The sequence below is a fragment of the Megalobrama amblycephala genome, unplaced genomic scaffold, assembly GCF_018812025.1.
Source record: "Megalobrama amblycephala isolate DHTTF-2021 unplaced genomic scaffold, ASM1881202v1 scaffold418, whole genome shotgun sequence".
Taxonomy (NCBI): domain Eukaryota; kingdom Metazoa; phylum Chordata; class Actinopteri; order Cypriniformes; family Xenocyprididae; genus Megalobrama; species Megalobrama amblycephala.
In genome coordinates, this window is record NW_025953367.1 from 31884 (window position 1) to 53541 (window position 21658).

The following is a 21658-nucleotide window of genomic DNA, read 5'->3' on the forward strand; positions in this document are numbered from 1 at the left end:
GAAGTGGCAAGAGTTAAATCAACTCTGCTCAGAGTACATATGGTCCCTCTCTAAATAGTGTTAAAGTAACACTGAGGCAGAGTTAAAGTTAAATGACATAATTAAGCAATTAATTAAGTGATGATTGAGCATTAGTGATAAACACCTGCTGTTAAGAAGCAAAATCATTGAAGAAAAGAGAAACACAAGAACTACAACTGACTTCAGCCACAGCCTTAGATGGAATCAACTGAAGATGAAAGACATTAAATCGCTCAATATCTGATTAAACAACTCCATCATTACCAGCTTCTCTTATTGCTAACCAGATTGACTTTATTTTTGTACTTTTATTGAGATTTAACAGAGGTTTAGATGTTGATGTTTTATTAGTCATCAAATACTGCCACCATCATGGTGGTCAGTGTTTGTTTAGTTGGACTCTTGACCCTTGACTTTCTATGTTAGATTTTTCTTTGCAGTGAGCAGATATTAGCTGTTTTCATATGATGAGAAAGTCATTGTGAGATGGCCTGATTGTATCTAAAGCAACAAATCATATGTTTTGTCATTTAGGTTTTGCATTACCAACCCTGTGAAACTAAGGCATGAAAAGAAAGTGTTGCAAACAAACAGTTGTCTTGAATGATTTTAAAACTCTGTAGGCACTGCCACTTCTGCTCTGCTCCTGCTCCGCGCTGCCGCGCTGCCGCGCTGCCGCGCTGCCGCGCAGCCTCTGTGTGCGGTGTGAACGCTCTCATCTGTTAACATGGGTGCCGAAAAAAATACGCACTGCTTCTGCTCTGCTGCCGCTTGCGGTGTGAACCCTGCCTAAAGGGGGTCGCACACCGGACGCGAAGCTCAGCGCCGCGCAGCGCCGCGCCACGTCTTTAAAATTCGAACGCATTGTTTTCTATGAGAGTACGCACACCGGCGGCGACATTCGGCGCCTGTCCGCGGCGCCCAGCAATGACTCAGGAAGTTGTTTGAAATCCTGCCGCGCCACAGAGCGCCATGTACATTGTTTTATATTAAATGTATATTATATTTCTCTCAAATCGTCGTTAATGTACATACTGACTTCACCCTGTGCTGCAAGATACATCAGTTTCACATTCTTAGTTTAACAGCTTGAATAAAGTCTAAAAATGTATAATAAACGTAGCATTTTCTTTCCTTTTGCTGTGTTGTGCCATTTTTCCATGTACACTAATCTCAGTGCGAAATATTAAAACATAGGCATGTAATGTTTCCCTGTTGACGTAAAACACTCCCATTGTGCAGCTCTTCTATCAGGAGTCGAGTCAAAATTGAGCTCGCACGTATATAATGTGCGCGGCCGGTGTGCGATACCTGTGAGTTGTCAGAGACGCGACGCTGCGCGGCGCCGAGCTTCGCGTCCGGTGTGCGACCCCCTTAAGGCTGTGGCTGAAGTCAGTTGTAGTTCTTGTGTTTCTCTTTTCTTCAGTGATTCAGCTTGTTAACAGCAGGTGTTTATCACTAATCCTCAATCATCACTTAATCACTTAATTATCTAATTAACTTTAACTCTGTTTCAGTGTTATTTTAACACTATATAGAGAAGGATCAAATGTTCTCTGAGCAGAGCTGATTTAACTCTGGGGATTTTGCTGTGTATGAGTTGACATTATTAGCTTAGCGTTCACAGGAGGAGGAATAGGAGCACAGCTATGTAGGAAGTGTTATGTGCGGCAGGGGACCAGTTTTACTCTTTTGTTATCGGGCATCAGACGTTACTTAAAAATATTTGACCGCTGAATGTCATAATTGACCAATCAAAATCAAGTATTTTAGGGAGATGTGTAGTAATAAAAGATAGAATATAATATAAAACACTCCAAAATAGCCTTCAGTTGCACAGGAAGATCTTTTTGAAAAAAATCTGAGAGCTTACTTTAGACACCTCAGAGTTGAAAAAGTCTCAAGAAATGGGCGTGTAAAGCAGTGGAAAAGTGGCAGTGTAGAGGGGTGGGGAGTGAAGACAACAACCAATAAAACACAGACCTGCAACACACTCATTACACAGACACATGAATATTAAAATATGACAACATGAATGAACCTCATTTGTTACGCAGCACGTTTGAACTTCTGGAAGAGATTTGTTCTTGTGCGTTATTCAGGTTTGGTTGAGCTTTTGTTTATGTTTACTGATCAATTTTTATATGTAAATAAAAGCCTAAATTAAATCTGTTCATCATAAAAAGCGATCCAGTATCTTCAGAAAATTTGGACTAAACCATTAAATTCATATGGATTTTTTTTCCAATCTTTTTGAAGTGTCAAAGATCAAGTTGCAAAGGCAGTCAATGGAGGAACATACATCTCTCAGATTTCATCAAAAAGATCTTAATTTGTGTTCTGAACGAAGGTCTTGTGGGTTTGGAGCGACATGAGGGTGAGTAATTAATGACAGAATTTTCATTTTGGGGTGAACTATCCCTTTAACACACTTAATTTGGTGCACAGCAAAGTCTCACATATCCACGATTGCTGCCACTCAGACTCAACAGCAACCTGCGTATACGCTAACCTTTCCACACCCGCCAGCACCTAGTGCTGAAATAAATAATGTAGAGGGGAAATAACATTAGTGTCTGTGTTTTACAAGATACAGCTTATCAGATCAAGATTTGCATAAAGGTTTAATGCAGTTTGCAGGCCTCTTATCAACACACAAAAGAGGAAGTGAGACTAAGGGTTTTAGTAAGTGTGATCTTATAAAGTCCCATTAAACTTAAATGAATTCCAAGAAAGGATCACATTTGCATTTGTTAGTATCTGTGAACAATCCTGTCTGTGGAGAAATAAAAGTTTAACTGCATGTGAAAATCACAAACATCTTAAAGTAATGCTTTGAAAATGTGAAGAACTTTGCATCTTCTCATCTCATTTCACTTCTTTCTTTCTTTCTTTCTTTCTTTCTTTCTTTCTTTCTTTCTTTCTTTCTTTCTTTCTTTCTTTCTTTCTTTCTTTCTTTCTCCATTTGGTTAATTCATTCCTTCAGGGGTGAATCGCTCCGAAAATGTCTCATGCATTGAGGGATGCTGCTTTATTTGTTTTGTCCATTTTATGATCAAGTACTGAAATCATCTTATGGTTGTACACCTCTGTTCTCACTGAAAAACAGTAAGATTTCTTTTCATTTATTCACTGTACTTATTAAATTGCATTTTCATAGAAAACAAAAACTGTTGTTTATTCAAATATGACCCATTCCTTTATGGGTGAATCGTGAAAGTCATGTTGTACCTGAGAATCAAAGGAAAAAAAAAAAGTTGCAAAAAAAATCTTATTTTTAAAGACCATTTTAATTTTACTGTAATGAAAATAACCTTGTAAAATAATATTGATGAATTTCATGAGATTCACCTTCACAGAAAATAAAATAAGTGTCTGTATATTGATTGTGATGTCAGTCAGAATGGCTCCTCCTCTTCCTCTGATCTTTCTGCTCATGATTTTGGGTAAGTCGGATTTATTTCTGCTTTTCAACGTCCTCCAGCACTGCAGACTCATCAGTGATAATGAGCTGCACTTATACATACCCTACTGGATATCAGATCATGAATGTGTTCTGGACCAAAGGCCCATTAGAAAAGGGTAAAGAGCCTCCAGATCTGTCTGTGGACCCTGAATACAGTCAGAGGCTTCAGTATCTGGGAGATAAACAGCAGAACTGCACCATGAGACTGAGTCATGTGACACTGAAGGATTCACACATGTACTATTTCAGTAACTAGTTTTGTTTTCCTCTTTCTTCTGGTTCTCATGTTTTCTTCTATCTCTCTTCCATTAAGGCTGTTGATCCATGCACCAACGCTCCTGAAATGAACATCCCTCTGTATGAGAATGTTACAGTTTATGAGAATGTTACGGTAAGTGTCCAGCTCTTCTCATTGAGAGTCAATAGAGATTAATCTTGTGCTATTAAATGTCCCACTCTGTCTTTCTTCTCTCGACATCACTGCAGACTATGATATGTGCCTTTAAACATTTCAAAATGGTTATCTTTGTAAATCTTTGTAAATGGATCTCATTGTTGTCTCATTGTTGTCTCAGACTAACAGGAATATGCTGTAGTGATGATGGCATTTTACAGTCCTCATGTGACTGTGTGGGTGGAGCCTGGATGATTGACAGGAGTGTCTGATGAGGATTTACTGGAGTAAGATTGAGGAAAATCAAATTTAAGTCAAAAACTTGGCCAGCAAACAACATTGTCATGAAAATATATTGTTGCTTGACTTGTTTGATTATAAAGGCTTACAGTTAATGCTAATTGTTTATCAATTAGATTGTTGTTGTTTGTGTCACTGTAAACATCTTTATGATCAGTGTAGGAATACAAATGTTCTAGTAAATACACTTTTAACATTGAACATTTTAAATTAATCTTTCATTCAATAAATTAGTGTTCTCAATGCTAGTAGTCTTAGTTGACTCATCCATGGATCATTTCAATGCTCACTTTTCACAGTTGTTTCTGATGCTTAAATAGTGTTAAAACAACATTTATTTCAGGTTTTTCCAGCCAATGCACATGTGCGGTCCTGAACGCACATCTGAGAATTGTTTCTATGGAAATCAGTGATGATTGCCAAATTGTAACTTTTATTTAGAAGGTGGGACTTCCATTACTAGAGCCGCCATATTGTGCATGTGATAAAAGGCCTCAAGCTTTACTCTGACAGGACTGACTTCCTCTTCCTCCTGGTGTGACGTCCCTCAGTGTCTCTCCATCGCTTATGAAGGTCACGTGATCAAACTACTGTCAAATGTTCACGCATTTGGTTTTCTCACTTACTAAAGAGGAAACTGTGTTTGTGACCATGTTTAATGACATGATGCATTCAAGAACAAGGCCGCAAAATAAAATAATAAAAACTTTTAGACATTTAGATGAATCAATTCTGCTTCATCAGCGTGTTTTAAGTTCAATGTTTAACTTTCAGGAGGCTATTAATCAATCAATGAATTGGAGGTTTATCAAATGTACAGTTGGTGATGCTGAGGATGAAATATGTTTTTTACATCACTGTCACTGCAATAGCTTCCAGTGTTTTACAATCCCGCCTCCATCAGTTCCCATTCCAGGATAGTTGGGCTGAATATGCAAATTAAAGTATAGTCATTCAAGATATTATATTCTCTCTCTCAAGATCAGGTTCCTTGTCATCACTGTCTGTATGAAACTGATTGAATATAGATATTCCCAAGTTTGAAAACATTATTACATGAGCATCTTTATGGATTGACTTAAAGTTTCTCACAGTTTAACCTTTATGTATTTAGTTTGATGATGTCATCAGCTAAAACTCTTCTTCTGCACTAGTTGTAGGTGTCAAAAGCTCATGTTAAAATATAATGTGTTAATCACATGTCATTCAGTGTGAAAACACCAATACTGGTTTCATCCTGATCATTTGTAGTGCTGTCTCTGGTCACGGGTGTTGGTGAAATTGGTAAGAGCTTGATTTTATAACAATTCTGTCAAATATCTTAAGTGTTGGGGATTTATGGGAGATTGACTGGGGCTAGTTGTCACAGGGCTGTGTCTCAGAAACTATATGGTTTAAAATCAAAAGACCATTAGCACAATTTTTTTTTTCTCTAGTAGTATTTGGTGTTATTGACAAACACCTCGATAAAAATCCACTTTAATCTTGTAAACAATAGATAACTGTATAATGAAGTCTGATTGTACAGACTTATAGCCAAGACTTATATATTAAAGTGTGTCTCTGTACAGGAAGTGGCTTTTAAAAATAAACCTGCCATAAGAAATATTCACCAGAGTAAAAGTGTGACAACTAGCCCCAGAATATGTGCTGTAAACACTAGCAGTGCACTGATATAAAAATCAAAGGTGGAACATTATAGTTTCACAATATGAAATTGAAAGCCATCATTCAGGCAGAGCTCTACTGTCTATGATGTGCTGTCAATCAAAAACAGGGTGGGGAAAGATGTTGGACAGTTACAAACTAGGGGTGTAACGATTTATCGCAGTACGATATTTCGCGATGCAAAAATGTTACAATATGCATCGTAGAGTGATGGCGATACTTTTACGATATGAAGGCAGTCTAATCTTATTGGTTGAGCTGCTGACGTGACCTACTCTGCAACATGGAGGTGGCAGTGAGAGAAGCCGGTTGTCACCGCATATAAATGGTGTGTCTCAATCAGCTCTCTAGTTCAGTAAGTGTTTCGGGCACGCATTGAATCTTGCAAGCAGGTTTAAACGTTTCTTGCGTCAGTCTCTTGCTTGGTCGCGTGAGAAAAGTCGTGGCTTTCCTTTACCGCAGTGCCACAGCAACAGCTGTGCTCACAGAAAAGCAAAAGATGCTTGTGATGCTTTGCTTTAAGAAGTTCTGCGGGACCGTTCACATATTGCGTCTTTTCCGCGTGCAAGTCAGTTATTTAAAATGTAGCCACGCGACAGGCGCACTCATAATGGGATCAACGCGGTCGCGACGCGCATGTGGTGCGTTTTCCAGGCGCATTGAGATGAACAATTCTCAACTTTTCAGAATGCCGCAAGCACAGGGGCGCCGTTGACACGGGGGACAGGGGGGTCAGGACCCCTGCAGTTTTGAAAAGAGAGAAATCGACCCCCGCACTTTTGATAAGGGTTTCAATCAGTCAAACTATATCATCTTTTAGCTTAGGATATTTTCTTTAAAATTAGACCATTTTCACGTTTCTGTGAGCTTTCGTTCGTAAATAATCAACTATTTTGTCACGGATGTGAACAGGAAATGCGCTCTCGAACGGAGAAACGCGATCTCCAAGCAATCGATCACAGCGTCCTAACGTTTTAGGACAGGTCGATAGTATATAAATCGTGGCCGAACGTTAGCGTTTGTCAATCAAAGCCAAACCGTCCATTCAGAAATGAAGTTTTCATGAGGATTTATAGTTTATGGACTGTTTTGGTTTCTGTAATTACATCTAGAAAGGTAAAAGCATCGATGGCATCTATAAAAGAGATCTCTGAAAGCAAAATAAAAGTGATTATTGCCTCCAGCAACGCAGTGGGGAGGACGCACGAGAGGAGCGTTTAATAGGTATGTGTATGGGCTACTGTAATACTGCATAATGCTTATCAGTAGCATGGACTTTGATCGAAAGTGAAAGTGCCCTTTGCGGTCGCATCGCGGTGCCCCCGTGTTCCCATTTCTCCCGATGTGAACCGTGAGCTCCAGTCCATTACAATGTAAGGCCCGGGCATACTTCATTTCACGCATTCCGCTCAGCCTTTCAAAGAAGCTCCTTTGCCCATGAGCGTGGAAAGACGCATGTACACGTGCACCGCCTGTGGTGATTTACATGTACATTTATTCATTTGGTCCCCCCCACTTTGAAAATGTCTCCTGCGCCCCTGTGCAAGCACACCGCAGGTCATGTGACAAGAATCAACCGATCAGCTATGGCCTTTCCGTAACAAAACATCAAAAGCTCAGCTGATCATAGCTGTACAGGGTGGTTTTTATATCTTATCTCCATAGATATATCTCGTAGTAAAGCTAATGCAAGGGTTACAAATCATTTATCCTTTGCAGAAACTTCCTGATCCTCTTGGAGAGCTCAGTTCATGGTTGCATAGCAACAACCGACGCCACGGGAGCGCAAGCGCTTTGGAAAGAAGGAGAAGCGATGCGGCCGCACCTTCCACACGTTTTTAGACGCGATATGTGAACAGCCCCTATTCATAAGTTCATGTTAAATTTAATATTCTTTTTCAGTGACAGACTGACCTATTCAGCTGTTAATTTGAATACAGAAGGTTTTTATTAAACCTTGAAATGTGATGTTGTATGTAGGCTACAACAAGGAAAATTATTGAAATTTGTTAATGTTTTTTGAATAAATCTTGTTTGAATTTCAGTTTAATTTTTTTCAAAATATCGTGATATGTATCGTATCGTGAACTCCGTATCGAGATATGTACCGTATCATGACCTGAGCGTATCGTTACACCCCTACTGAAAATAGTGCTCTGCACTCCTCCATGTTTCTTTCTTATGGCTAAAATAATAGGTGTGTTCGACGTTGCACAGACCAGTCAGTGTACGACATCCAAGTACCTGAAGAGCGTGTTGAAAGCATACAGAGTCATCTGCTCTCTAATCACTCAGCAGGCTTTTGCAGTACTGGATATTTGCAGGATGTTTTGAACTTGCTGTTAAACATGGACATTTTTGGGATATCTGGTCAACCTAAACATGAAGAGGGAAGAAGTAGAATTGTCAGAGAATTGTTGGGATATTATATATATATTTTTTAAAAATTGTTAAGATAACCTGAAGATGTGTAAGATGATAAAAACCTCTAAGGCATACCATTTTATTTTATGACTTATAGTTTTCTACAGTTTTGTTGCAGTTGTCAAGTCAAGTCAAGTCAAGTCACCTTTATTTATATAGCGCTTTTTATAATGCAGATTGTGTCAAAGCAGCTTTACATTGATAACTGGTACATAATTTGGCTGCACAGCAGCTCTTAAATAATAGTGTCAATGCAGGCAGATCAAAGCACTGTTGAATAAATGTCAAGAATACTGTTGAATATCAAATGTCAAGTGTCCCCAACTAAGCAAGCCAAAGGCGACAGCGGCAAGGAACCCAAACTCCATCGGGTGACATCAGGTGGCAAACAAGTGGCAAATAGGTGTTAAAATGGAGAAAAAAAAAAAACCTTGGGAGAAACCAGGCTTAGTCGGGGGGCCAGTTCTCCTCTGGCAAACAGTGCTTTGTTACAATCAGGTTGCTATCATTAGTCTGATAGGATCGCAACAATCAAAGTATTTATTTCAGTTCCATCCAGTTGAGGATCGTATTCATCACGCCGGTATGGATGGTTTGATTGAGGAACTGTGGCACTGGCTGTCGTGTCGATGAGGCCTTCACAATGGATGATCCAGTTGACTCGATCTCTGCTGATACTTCAGGGCTGCGTTGTGGTCGTGTCCAGTTGAGGATCATATTCATCACGCCGGTATGGATGGTCTGTTGAGGAACTGTGGCACTGGCTGTCGTGTTGATGATGTCTTCACAATGGATGATCTAGTTGACTCGATCTCTGCTGATACTTCAGGGCTGTGTTGTGGTCGTGTCATGGCACCGGTCCTTGGTCTCAGCTGGATACGGCCCAGATCCGGTTGACTACGGTAAACCTCGGGATAAACAGAAAGACTAATATTAGCGTAGATGCCATTCTTTTTCTGATGTAACGAGTACATCTGGTGTTATAGGAAGTGTTCCCGGTTCCGGCTGACCTAATTTATGCAGCCTAATAATCCTTTAACGGATTTGAAAATAAAAAGTTTATTAAATTATGTGTATGCAAGGTTAAAGAGATGTGTTTTTAGTCTAGATTTAAACTGACAGAGTGTGTCTGCTTCCCGAACAATGCTAGGAAGATTGTTCCAGAGTTTAGGTGCCAAATAGGAGAAGGATCTACCGCCTGCAGTTGATTTTGATATTCTATGTATTATCAGCTGGCCTGAATTCTGAGATCGCAGTAAACGTGAAGGACTATAATGTATTAAGAGCTCACTTAGGTACTGGGGAGCTAAACCATTTAGTGCTTTGTAAGTAATTAGCAAGATTTTAAAATCAATACGATGTTTAACAGGAAGCCAATGCAGTGATGACAGAACTGGGCTAATATGGTCATACTTCCTAGTTCTAGTAAGAACTCTAGCTGCTGCATTTTGTACGAGCTGTAGTTTATTTATCAAGCGAGCAGAACAACCACCCAGTAGAGCGTTACAGTAGTCTAGCCTTGAGGTCATGAATGCATGAACTAACTGTTCTGCATTCTTCATTGAGAGCATATGTCGTAGTTTAGATATATTTTTCAGATGGAAGAATGCAGTTTTACAGATGCTAGTAACATGGCCTTCAAATGAAAGATTGGTGTCAAAGAGCACACCCAGGTTCCTAGCTGAAGACGAAGACTTAACAGAGCAGCCATCAAGTGTTAGACAGTATTCTAGATTATTGCGTGAAGAAGTTTTCAGTCCAAAAATTAGAATCTCTGTTTTTCCTGAATTTAGTAGTAGGAAATACTTTTTATATCAGCTATACATTCTGTTAATTTAGCGAATTGGTGATTTTCATCAGGGAAGAAATATAGAGCTGAGTATCATCAGCGTAACAATGAAAACTAATGCCATGCTTCCTAATGATATCTCCCAAGGGTAGCATGTACAGAGTGAAAAGCAATGGTCCTAGTACTGAGCCTTGCGGTACTCCAAATTGAACTTGTGATTGATATGACATCTCATCGTTTACTACTACAAACTGATAACGGTCAGATAAGTATGATTTGAACCATGCCAATGCAATTCCACTAATGCCAACATAATTTTCAAGTCTGTTTAGAAGAATATTGTGATCAATAGTGTCAAATGCAGCACTAAGATCCAGTAACACTAATAGAGAGATACAACCACGATCTGATGATAAGAGCAAATCATTAGTAACTCTAATGAGAGCAGTCTCAGTGCTATGGTACGGTCTAAATCCTGACTGGAAATCCTCACAGATATTATTTCTTTCTAAAAAGGAACATAGTTGTGATGAAACTGCCTTTTCTAGTATTTTTGACAGAAAAGTGAGATTTGAGATCGGTCTGTAATTGACTAATTCTCTAGGAAGTTGTGGTTTTTTAATAAGAGGTTTAATAACAGCCAGCTTAAAGGTTTTTGGTACGTATCCTAGTAATAAAGATGAATTAACAATATTAAGAAGAGGATCTATGACCTCTGGAAGCATCTCTTTCAATAGCTTAGTCGGAATAGGGTCTAACATACATGTGGATGATTTTGATGATTTAACAAGTTTAGACAATTCTTCTTCTCCTAAAGCAGTAAATGAATTGAATTTTTCTTTAGGGACACCACAATGCACTGTCTGACACAAGACTGTAGTAGACGGTTGCATGGTTATAATTTGTTCTCTAATATTATCAATCTTGCAAGTAAAGAAGTTCATAAAGTCATTACTGCTGTGCTCTTTGGAAACATCAGAAGTTAAAGCTTTATTTCTTGTTAATTTAGCCACTGTATCAAATAAATACCTAGGGTTGTGTTTATTTTCTTCTAAAAGTTTTGAAAAATAGGCAGACCTAGCAGTTTTTAAGGCCTTTCTGTACTCAGTCATTTTCTCTCTCCACGAAATGCGAAATACTTCTAGTTTTGTTTTCTTCCAGCTGTGCTCCATTTTTCTAACTGCTGTTTTTAGGGCCCGAGTGTGCTCATTGTACCATGGTGTTGGATTAATCTCCTTAATCTTTTTTAAATGCAAAGGAGCAACTGAGTCTAATGTGCTGGAAAAGAGAGAGTCAATAGTTTCTGTTGCAATATCGAGGTCTTCTAAGCTGTCTGGTATGCTAAGGCGATGAAACTGATCAGGAAGATTATTTATAAAGCAATCTTTAGTGGTAGAAGTGATGGTTCTACCATATTTATGGCATGGAGGCAGTTTAGCCTCTTTGACTAAATGTAGTATACATGAGACTAGATAATGATCTGAGATGTCGTCACTCTGCTGCAGAATTTCAACGGCATCAATATCGATTCCATGTGACAATATTAGATCTAAAGTATGATTACGACAATGAGTGGGTCCTGACACGTGTTGTCTAACACCAATAGAGTTTATGTCTGTAAATGCCAATCCTAATGAGTCTTTTTTATTATCTACATGGATATTAAAATCACCAACAACAAGGACTTTATCTGCAGCTAGTACTAATTCTGATAGAAAATCGGCAATCTCTTTGATAAAGTCTGTATTGTGCCCTGGTGGCCTGTATACAGTAGCCAACACAAATGTCAACTTACATAATGTTACGTAAAGCACCATCACTTCGGAGGAATTATATTTGAAAGACTTCTGGCTGATACTGTAAATATTACTATAAATTACAGCAACACCTCCCCCTTTTCCTTTCTGTCGAGGATTGTGTCGATAATCATAACCTTGAGGACTAGACTCATTTAAAGTAGTGTAATCGTCCGGTTTTAGCCAGGTTTCTGTCAAACACAGCACATCTAGTTTATTGTCTGTGATAATATCGTTTACAATAAGTGCTTTTGAAGAAAGTGATCTAATATTTAACAACCCAAGCTTTATCATTTGTTTATCATTATTATCTCTATTTTTTTATTTGTTGAACATCAATTAAATTTTTACCATTAAATGGGTTTGGAAGTTTTTTGTTTTTATTAATTCGGGGTACAGACAGTCTCTATTTGATAATATCTAGTGTAAGGACCTTAGGTCATTTATTAGCTCAATTAAGTATAAAGAATTAAGTTACAGGGAATAAGAATCGAATCAACTGTAATTGATTCACTGTAAATGATTCAGAATTAACATTTAACACTTCGTCGATTATTCGTCCAGTGAAAAATTGAGGTTAAAGTATTCTACCAATTCTGGATAAAATATTATTCTGTGGCCAACAGTAACAATATTTTATTATGATTATTATAAGCAAGAGGTAACTTGATCTTTTAAGTTCAAGGCAGTAATTTGACACACAGCACAAGAAACTCGTATATGTGAAAATCAAAACAAGGTTTATTGACTACTTCTAATGATTACAGGAAACTAAGGCTAAACACACACACACACACATACTTAGGTAAAGTTGGTTTTATATTCGCACATTCGGACTTCTGATAAATTCAGACTTTCCCATAAATGTGCAATAAATTAATGTTTGCGAATTTTAAGCAGCGACATGATATTGACAACCAACGATTGTCAACTTACAACATTTTTCACAGTCGATCAAAATAGGCAAGTATTGTTTTAATGGCATATTTACTTGTGAATGTCCAATGTTGTGTGATTAACAAGGCTATTGAATACGGATGTCCGAATGTGCGAATATAAAACCAACTTTACCGAAGTCACACACATTCATACGCACACACACACACACATTCACGGAGTTGATATGAGTTATGAAGAAAGTCCCACATACTAACTAAACATCGCAACCTGAGGAAAATCACAAAAGCAGAGCTTTGGCTTGATTCTTTAGGTTTAAAGGAGTTTCACCAGTTTCCAGCAAGAGAGAGAAGTTTGCTTGTACCTGCGTTTGCTCTGACAGCTGAGGTAATCGGGTTGTTCTGCGACTCGTGTGCAGCGGAGTCCCGTTCTGGATTGGCTGTCTTTCAGGTGACGTCTTCTCGGGAAAGCCCTTCGTGGCCCTTAAAGTTGTTGCCGGCTGGTGAAACGCGCTGTTCTGAGCAGTTTTCTTCTTTGGAGACTTTGGTCAGATATTTCACGGAGTGTTTTGGAGTCTGGATGTGACGGCTGTTGAATGGTCAGCTGCGCGGCTCGTGGTTGAAGTCGGCGACTGTTAGATGGAAAATCAGCCCCGGTCAATCAGCTCTCAGCTTCTTCTTTTCAGCATGACCCAAGCGACTTTTCAGCCGTGGTCAAAGTAGCGGTGCTTCGGCTACTGGGTTTCAACGACTGTGCTTCAGTCCGACTTCTGACCGACTTCTGACCGATTCTGACCGATTAGCTATTGGGAAAGCATAGTTTTAAAGGAGGAAGTTAGCTCCATCCTTCAGATGTGATCCTCCAATGAGACGTTGCTACGGAGATTAGACACGCCTCGTCTATTGTCTATCCATGGGTTTCAAAGACGTCACTTCCGCTATGCCCGCCGCCATATTTGTGTCCGGTCACAGCTGCGCGCTCTGTTTAAGTCTATGGTGACAGCAGCTACAACTACCAGAGGAAGGCCAACAAAACACTCTCAGAAGGTTCACAACAAATGTATAATATGTCTGGGATATGTGATGCTGTTAGCCGTTTCAACAGTTGTCAGAACTACAAATTTATTTGATCCCAGGGAGTTAGATCGGCGGAATTATTGGCTTCATTCAGAAAGGACCACACCACTGGCAGCCAAACAGCAACGCACAACATTAATAACTGCTGGGACTGTAATTTACATAACATTATAACGAGAACACTTTTGTAATAAAATGTTGTGAATTCTCTATGTTGTTGTTTCAGCGTGTTGTTGTGGGAAGAGGGCGTCTACTAGAGTTAAACATTGATTACATAACTTGTTCAAACTTCACTTGTGCATTCGTGTCATTTTGTGCAAATAATCCCACTGAGCAAATTACGTCCAGAAGACGTCTTTTTGAGGTCTTGTCTCAGGTTGAAAAGACGTCCACTGAGGGGCCAGAATGAAAGTTTTTATGACGTCTTTTTTGGGCGTCTTCTGGACATCCGATATAGACGAACAAGCAGAATCACCAAAGAAGAAAAATCACAATTTTTAAGCCACCATCGTGGAGATGAGTGTTTGCTTTAGTTGGGCTCTTGACCCTTGCCTTATTAATATTAGAGTTTGTTTGGGCTGTTAACTGAATTATAACAGCCAGACAAATAAAGAGAAATGATCAGGTGATGGTTATGTTTTCACATAATCATTGTTTGATCTGAATCACTAAACTCATTTAGAGCCCAATCTCTGAGTTAGATTTACATTATTGATTACAGCAGCACTGTGATTCTACAGCCACAATATCAGCTTTATCAAGATAATATAAAGGATTTCACAAACAGTTGTTCTGAGCAAAAAAAAAAATCTTTCTCTTAGGCACACACAGACATCAAGAATCAGCCTGTGAATCTCAATGACGGTGACAAGCAAAAATAATTCAAGCAATATATTCTGATCAACAGATCAACTCTGAACATTAGAAAACAAACTACTAAAAAGTCACATAAAAACAGAACAAAATAAAATATGAGAATAAAGGAAATTACTAAGACAATTAACCTCATAATTTATTCATGCAGCAATGCATGATGGGAGCCATGGATGAATTTTGATTGGTTGCTCCCAGAATGCACTGCAACATGCTTTTTGATGGTCACCACTGTTGAGATTCACAGGATGATTCTTGATGTCTGTGTGTGCCTAAAATAAAAGCTTTTTTTTTGTTCAACACACCTTTTCTGAAATCATGTGAATCGTATTGATAAAGCTGATCTTGTGCTGTAGAATCACAGTGATGTTGTAATCAATAATGTAATCTAACTCAGAGATTGGACTCTAAATGAGTTCAGTGATTCAGATCAAACAATGATTATTTGAAAACATAACCAACACCTGATCATTTCTCTTTGCTTGTCTGGCTGTTATGACTCAATTAACAGCCCAAACAAACACTAATATTAATAAGGCAAGGGACAAGAGCCCAACTAAAGCAAACACTCATCTCCACGATGGTGGCTTAAAAATTGTGATTTTTCTCCTTTGGTGATTCTGCGTGTTGGTCTATATCGGATGTCCAGAAGACGTCCAAAAAAGACGTCATAAAAACTTTCATTCTGGCCCCTCAGTGGACGTCTTTTCAACCTGAGACAAGACCTCAAAAAGACGTCTTCTGGACGTAATTTGCTCAGTGGGAAAACTTGTAATATTAATTTTATTTAGTATAAATATCTGATTATTCTCATAAAGGATGTGTTTCGTTGAGGTAAATAACCCACAGAGCTGATGATCATATAGCTTCAGCGCGAGCGCTCAAAAAGTAAGGCAAAACATTAATATAATTGGGACTGTCTTCTTATAAATTATATTATAATCGTATATACTTGTAACATAACGTTGTGAATTATTTGGGCTTATTTGCTGTGTTTCGGAGTTCCATGACGTTACTTAAAGTTCATATATGCGTGATTTTGTGCAAATACTAGTTGTAGTATTATTTTCATTTTGTATAAATATCTGAATTATTTTATATAGGATGTGTTCCGTTGAGTTAATTAACTTTCAGTTTATGAGTTTTTATTCTCTTCAACTTAAGCGTGCGCAGCTCAAACAGCAATGATTAAGTCATTAAAATGTTTACAGTAGGCTAATATTAAAACTTTCATATTTTTAAAAAAAAAATTAATGCATTATTTTTAATAACTAGCTCTTATATTGTTCTCGTATTATATTCAGCAACACATGGTTTGGTTAATAAGGATCACAAACAATAACAGATTTTTTTCTCAAATCATCTCATTTTGATAACAGTATTATCTGAATGAACACCCGTAAAATGAAGCACTTTGCTAGGTTAATTAACTAGGGTAAATTAGGGTAATTCATATATATTTATACAAGATAGACATAAAATTACAACTTATATTTGCACAAAATCATGCACGCATGTACTTGAACTATGTAGTCAGCTCGTGTCGTGAATTTGTTCATCCTGTAATAACACGCCGAAACACAGCAACTAGAATTCACAACATTTTATTACAAAAGTGTTCTCGTTATAAAGTTATGTAAATTACAGTCCCAGCATTTATTAATGTTGTGCATTGCTGTTTGGCTGCCAGTGGTGTGGTCCTTTCTGAATGAAGCCAATAATTCCGCCGATCTAACTCCTTTGGGATCAAATAAATTTGTAGTTCTGACGACTGTTGAAACGGCTAACAGCACCACATATCCCAGACATATTGTAAATTTGTTGTGAACCTTCTGAGAGTGTTTTGTTGGCCTTCCTCTGCTAGTTGTAGCTCCTGTCACCATAGACTTAAACAGGGCGCGCAGCTGTGACCGGTCACAAATATGGCGGCGATAAAATACAGTGACGTCACATGAAACCTATGGATTGATCACATCGCGTGATATCTGTGGAACATTCTCCTGTTTTATTAACAACTTTATAACATTTCTTAATATTTTCCTGATACTGAATTTCAATGTTTCATTCACACAGAATTACAGAGAATTATAAATTCTGCATTTAGAAATCAAACATGACACAATTTGTAAATGTCATTATTTAATTGATTTTTGAAAAAAAGGTCTTCTAACTAGATTTTGTTAAAATTAAACATACTTGGATTGGAATTAAATGAAAAAATAGTATGTTATGATCCCTTTAAATATGTAGAGAGAGATGTTTACATCATATTGTAGGTGCAGTAACTGATGTTTATTGGTTGTTGTAGGTGTTGCTATGGTGATGTCAGTCAGAATGACTCCTCCTCTTCCTCTGATCTTTCTGCTCATGATTCACAGTGAGTCTCTGATGTTACAGCAACACTTCACTCTACAGTATATTCACCGATCAAAGTAAAATTACTCATATTGTTTTCAAAGAATTATTTTGTGCAGCATCCATTATGGCAAATATCTCATTTTTGCTCTTCTTCATCACCTCTGCTCATCTTTTGGATCCTTAATAAAACCAGCTTTGATTTTTTTTTTTTTTTTTTGTCTTAATTGTCATGTGTTTGAATATTTTATAGTGCTGCAAGTTGTTTGTGTCTGATTTCTTTACTCTGGTTTCACGGTTTGTCTCTGTGTTTATTTCTGCAACATCTTCCGTCAAAGATCATGAAGAACTGAAATCATTTATCACAATCATTAGGTTTTGGGAAGATTGCTGTTATACATATGATGTGTCATTTTCATGTAATAAAAGTATTCATATGATTTCCCGAGTTTACAATGTGTGACGGGTGGCTGCTAACAGGAAGAGTTCAGGAATATGTCCACTTTAATAAATCCACACAATAGAAATGAAGGAACACAGGCAAAAACACCCACATAATAAAGACGACACCAGACCAAGAACACAGGAAACACTGGGCTTAAATAAGGAGAACAGATAGGATAATTAACTGAACAGGTGAATGTAATCAATAATCAGACACACTTGAGCTGTGTCCCAATTCAGGGGCCGCGCACTTCGAAGTGCATGAAAGGGGTGGGGTTTTGGAGTGGAGGGTTGCCAGGTCTGCGCAACAAAACCATCCCAAAAGTAGTGTAATCACAGCACAAGTGTAAAAGTATCCCAATCCCAGACATGGCAACAATGAGCTGAGCATCGTTACATGACTAGCGGCTGTGTGACAGACAGAGGCAGTTGACGTTATGTGTGCATTTTAAAGTTTATGACTTTCTATTGGGTTTTGACATGCTTCACTGCCCGCGACGACGGGACACTGGACCAAAATATGTATGGTTAAACTATGTAATGTTAGTTTTATATCGTTAGCAATAGTTAACCTTGTTTGTTTTTTTATGTTAAATTATGTTAAATGTATGTTAACAGTGAAAATATATACATTCATATTTATACATTTACTCTGTATTTAAGTCTGAATTTAAAGTACAGTACTTTATGATTTTATTCAACTGCACTCCATCTCAGAGACAAATATTGTATTTATGAAAAACAGATATTACAGTTTGATTTAGATATTGGTGAACACGGGGCATTGCTTACATTTATGTGAATTCACACAGAACTCCTGTCGTCACTGGCGCGCAATGAATTATGGGATAGTGTAGACACAGGGGCTGCGTCCGAAAACTGAAAAATGCTGCCTTCCGAGGACACATTTCAAGGTAGTAAGGCATCAAGGCACGTCCGAATCCAATGTTAGCTTCACTTCCTCTCTCATGAGATACCTTCCTCAGATCGATTTTTGAAGGAAGCATAGATGTATCCTTAGCTGCCTTTGATATCCCACAATCCTGTGCTTTCCATTCTGTGACAGTTGAGCTAGAAAAATAAAGATGGCGTCCGAAGGTTGCGTTTGCTGCTCAGTTTGTGTATAAATGTACGATTTTGATCAACATATTTCAATTTTGATATCATTTCTATCGAGAAATTACTACTGTAGTAATTAAATATTTGTTTAGTTCTCACCAAAGCTCGCGCTATATTACTGTAGATCATTAAACTGTTACGCTGCCTCAGAAGTCTGTCCGAAATCAATTTTGTGAGGTACCTTCATGCACAAATGCTGCCATACAAGTCATTCTCTTATAAGATAGCGAGGCAGCAAGACAGCTACCTAGGTTTTCGGACGCAGCCAGGGTCTGTCTGTCACACATCCGCTAGTCATGTACTCAGGAAATGAAACACAACTACAACTGACTTAAACCCACACAGTCTGAAATCAACTGAAGATAAAAGAAGACAATACATCTCTCAAGATTTCAGCAGAAGTTCTTTTTGAGAATTAACAGAGTTTAGATGTTGATGTTTTATTGAAAATATTGTGTAATGTTTCCTTTAGTTGGGCAGTTCGACTCTTGGATTTTTGTGTGACTTTGTTAAAAAAAAAACAAAAAAAACATTAACAACAAAGATGATCTGGTGATATAGTTTTAATTCATCATGAAACAAAATCATTTACTAATTGTACTCTTGAGCAAAAATGTGCATTTGTTTTTAATAGGTTATATTGAACAACACTTTCTTAGCACAGATCAGACATTTTGAAGCTTGACTCTTAAAAAGCAAAAAAATTTTAGACACACAAACATCAAAAATCAACATATGAATCTCAACAATGGTGACATGCTTCATGCCGCAATGCATGCTGGGAGTCATGTGTTGTATACTATGGTGGCTCCCAGCATGCATTGCGGCATGAAGCATGTCACCATTGTTGAGATTCATATGCTGATTCTTCATGTTTGTGTGTGACAAAATATTTTTCCCATAATGTGTTTAAAATAAATTCAGAACATTTGAATGAGATGATTTAAGGTGTCATGATCACTGTCAGTTCCTGGACTACATTTCCCATCATTCTCTCTGACGTGCATACACTCCACACCAATCACCTGTCGCCACATACAGCTTAGCACATCATCTGGACTATAAAGGACTCACACACACCACCTCATCGTGAAGTCTTGTTTACCTTGTGTGCAATTCTAAGCGTTATTATCCAGTCTGTCTGTCTGTTACCGTTCCTGCCTGTTACCTGTTCACGATCCTCTGCTGCTTACCCCTGACCTGTGCTTTGTATACCGACCTGTGAGTGATATCTGCCTGTCCTGATCATTGCCTGTATCCTGACCACATCTCTGCCTGTCCTTTGCTGTTACTGTTTGTTCCCGTTTGACACTGCCTGTATGACCACGCTCACTCTTAATAAAAGCTTGCAATTGGATCCCTGCCTGAGTCCCGACGCTTCGTTACATAAGGATTTATTTTTTGTCCCTTTTAGACCCTCCAAAGAGTGTCTCAGTCTCCATCAGTCCATCTGGTGAAATATTATCAGGAGATTCAGTGACTCTGATCTGCAGCAGTGATTCAAACCCTCCTGCTCTGAACTTCAGCTGGTTTAAAGGAGGAACGTTTGTAGGATCTGGAAGAATCTACAGAATCTCAAAGATCAGCTCTGATGACAGTGGAGAATACAAGTGCAAATCCATCAATCAACATGGAGAGAAATACTCTGATCCTGTGACTTTAAATGTCATGTGTGAGTTAATAATGCTTCAACAAACAAACTAGTGGATTAACAATCTCAAAATATGAATATAGTTTCTTTTGTCTGTTATTAGATCCTCCCAGGAGCGTCTCAGTGTTGATAACTGGATCTGGTGAAATAGTATCAGGAGATTCAGTGACTCTGATCTGCAGCAGTGATTCAAACCCTCCTGCAGAAATCAGCTGGTTTAAGGAGAATGAAAGCTCAGCTGTTGGATCTGGACAGAGTTTCAGTGCACTACAGAGTGGACGCTTCTACTGTCAGGCTCACAATCAACATGGATCTCAGAGATCAGACGCTGTAACTGTCACAGGTGAAGCTTTTATTAACACACTCCTGTATCTTCACATCATTCATCAGTTTGGAGAGTTAATCATGATGATCTTCCTCTTTCAGTTCATCATGGTGCTGGTATGAATGTGATTGTGATCGCAGCGACATCTGGAGGATTATTCTTCATCATCATCATCATCATCATCATCATCATTATAATGTGAGCACAATAACAAAAAACCCTGCAGTGATTGTATAAGTTCACTTTTGGTCTAATAATGGCTCAGTTGTATTATTAGTGATTTTTAAAAACAACATTCATATTTTCTCTTAATGTAATAGAGTCCATATTCTGTTAATGTCTGTCATTATAACAGGAGGAAACGAAGGGATGGTCAAACTGAACTTGACAAACAAGTACGAAAAACGTTCAGAGATGGTTCTTTGAAGGTTTGGGGGACATTATTTGGTGGACCTTCAGGGAACATTCAGGACATTCTGGGAATGTTTAGGGGACTATTACTATAGGACATTCTGTTAACTTCCCAAATGTCCTCTTTGTAATGTTCTTTTTTGACCATAAAATAACCAAAAGAGAACGCCCCCCTAAAGACATATTAGGAACCTTATAGGGTTAGTTCATCCAAAAATGAAAATTCTGTCATTAATTACTCACCCTCATGCCGTTCCACACCCGTAAGACCTTCATTAATCTTCGGAACGCAAATTGAGATATTTTTGTTGAAATCCGATGGCTCCGTGAGGCCTGTATAGGGAGTAATGACATTTCCTCTCTCAAGATTCATAAAGGTACTAAAAACATATTTAAATCAGTTCATGTGAGTACAGTAGTTCAATATTAATATTATAAAGCGACGAGAATATTTTTGGTGCACCCAAAAAAATCAAAATAATGACTTATGTAGTGATGACCGATGTCAAAACACTGCTTCAGGAAGCATCGGAGCACAAATGAATCAGTGTGTTAAATCCACAGTTCGGAGTGCCAAAGTCACGTGATTTCAGCAGTTTGACACACGATCTGAATCATGAATCGACACAGAAGAATCATAACGCTCCGA

General features: G+C 38.2%; 1 protein-coding gene across 1 annotated transcript; it reads left to right on the forward strand.

Annotated features, from left to right (window-relative positions):
- The first annotated feature begins 17038 nt into the window (after positions 1-17038).
- Positions 17039-20800, forward strand: LOC125261488 (B-cell receptor CD22-like). The gene is made up of 4 exons (XM_048180047.1): positions 17039-17081; positions 20037-20151; positions 20489-20616; positions 20700-20800. The coding sequence occupies exons 1-4, from the start codon at positions 17039-17041 to the stop codon at positions 20798-20800; spliced, it is 387 nt and encodes a 128-aa protein (XP_048036004.1).
- The last annotated feature ends 858 nt before the right edge of the window (positions 20801-21658 follow it).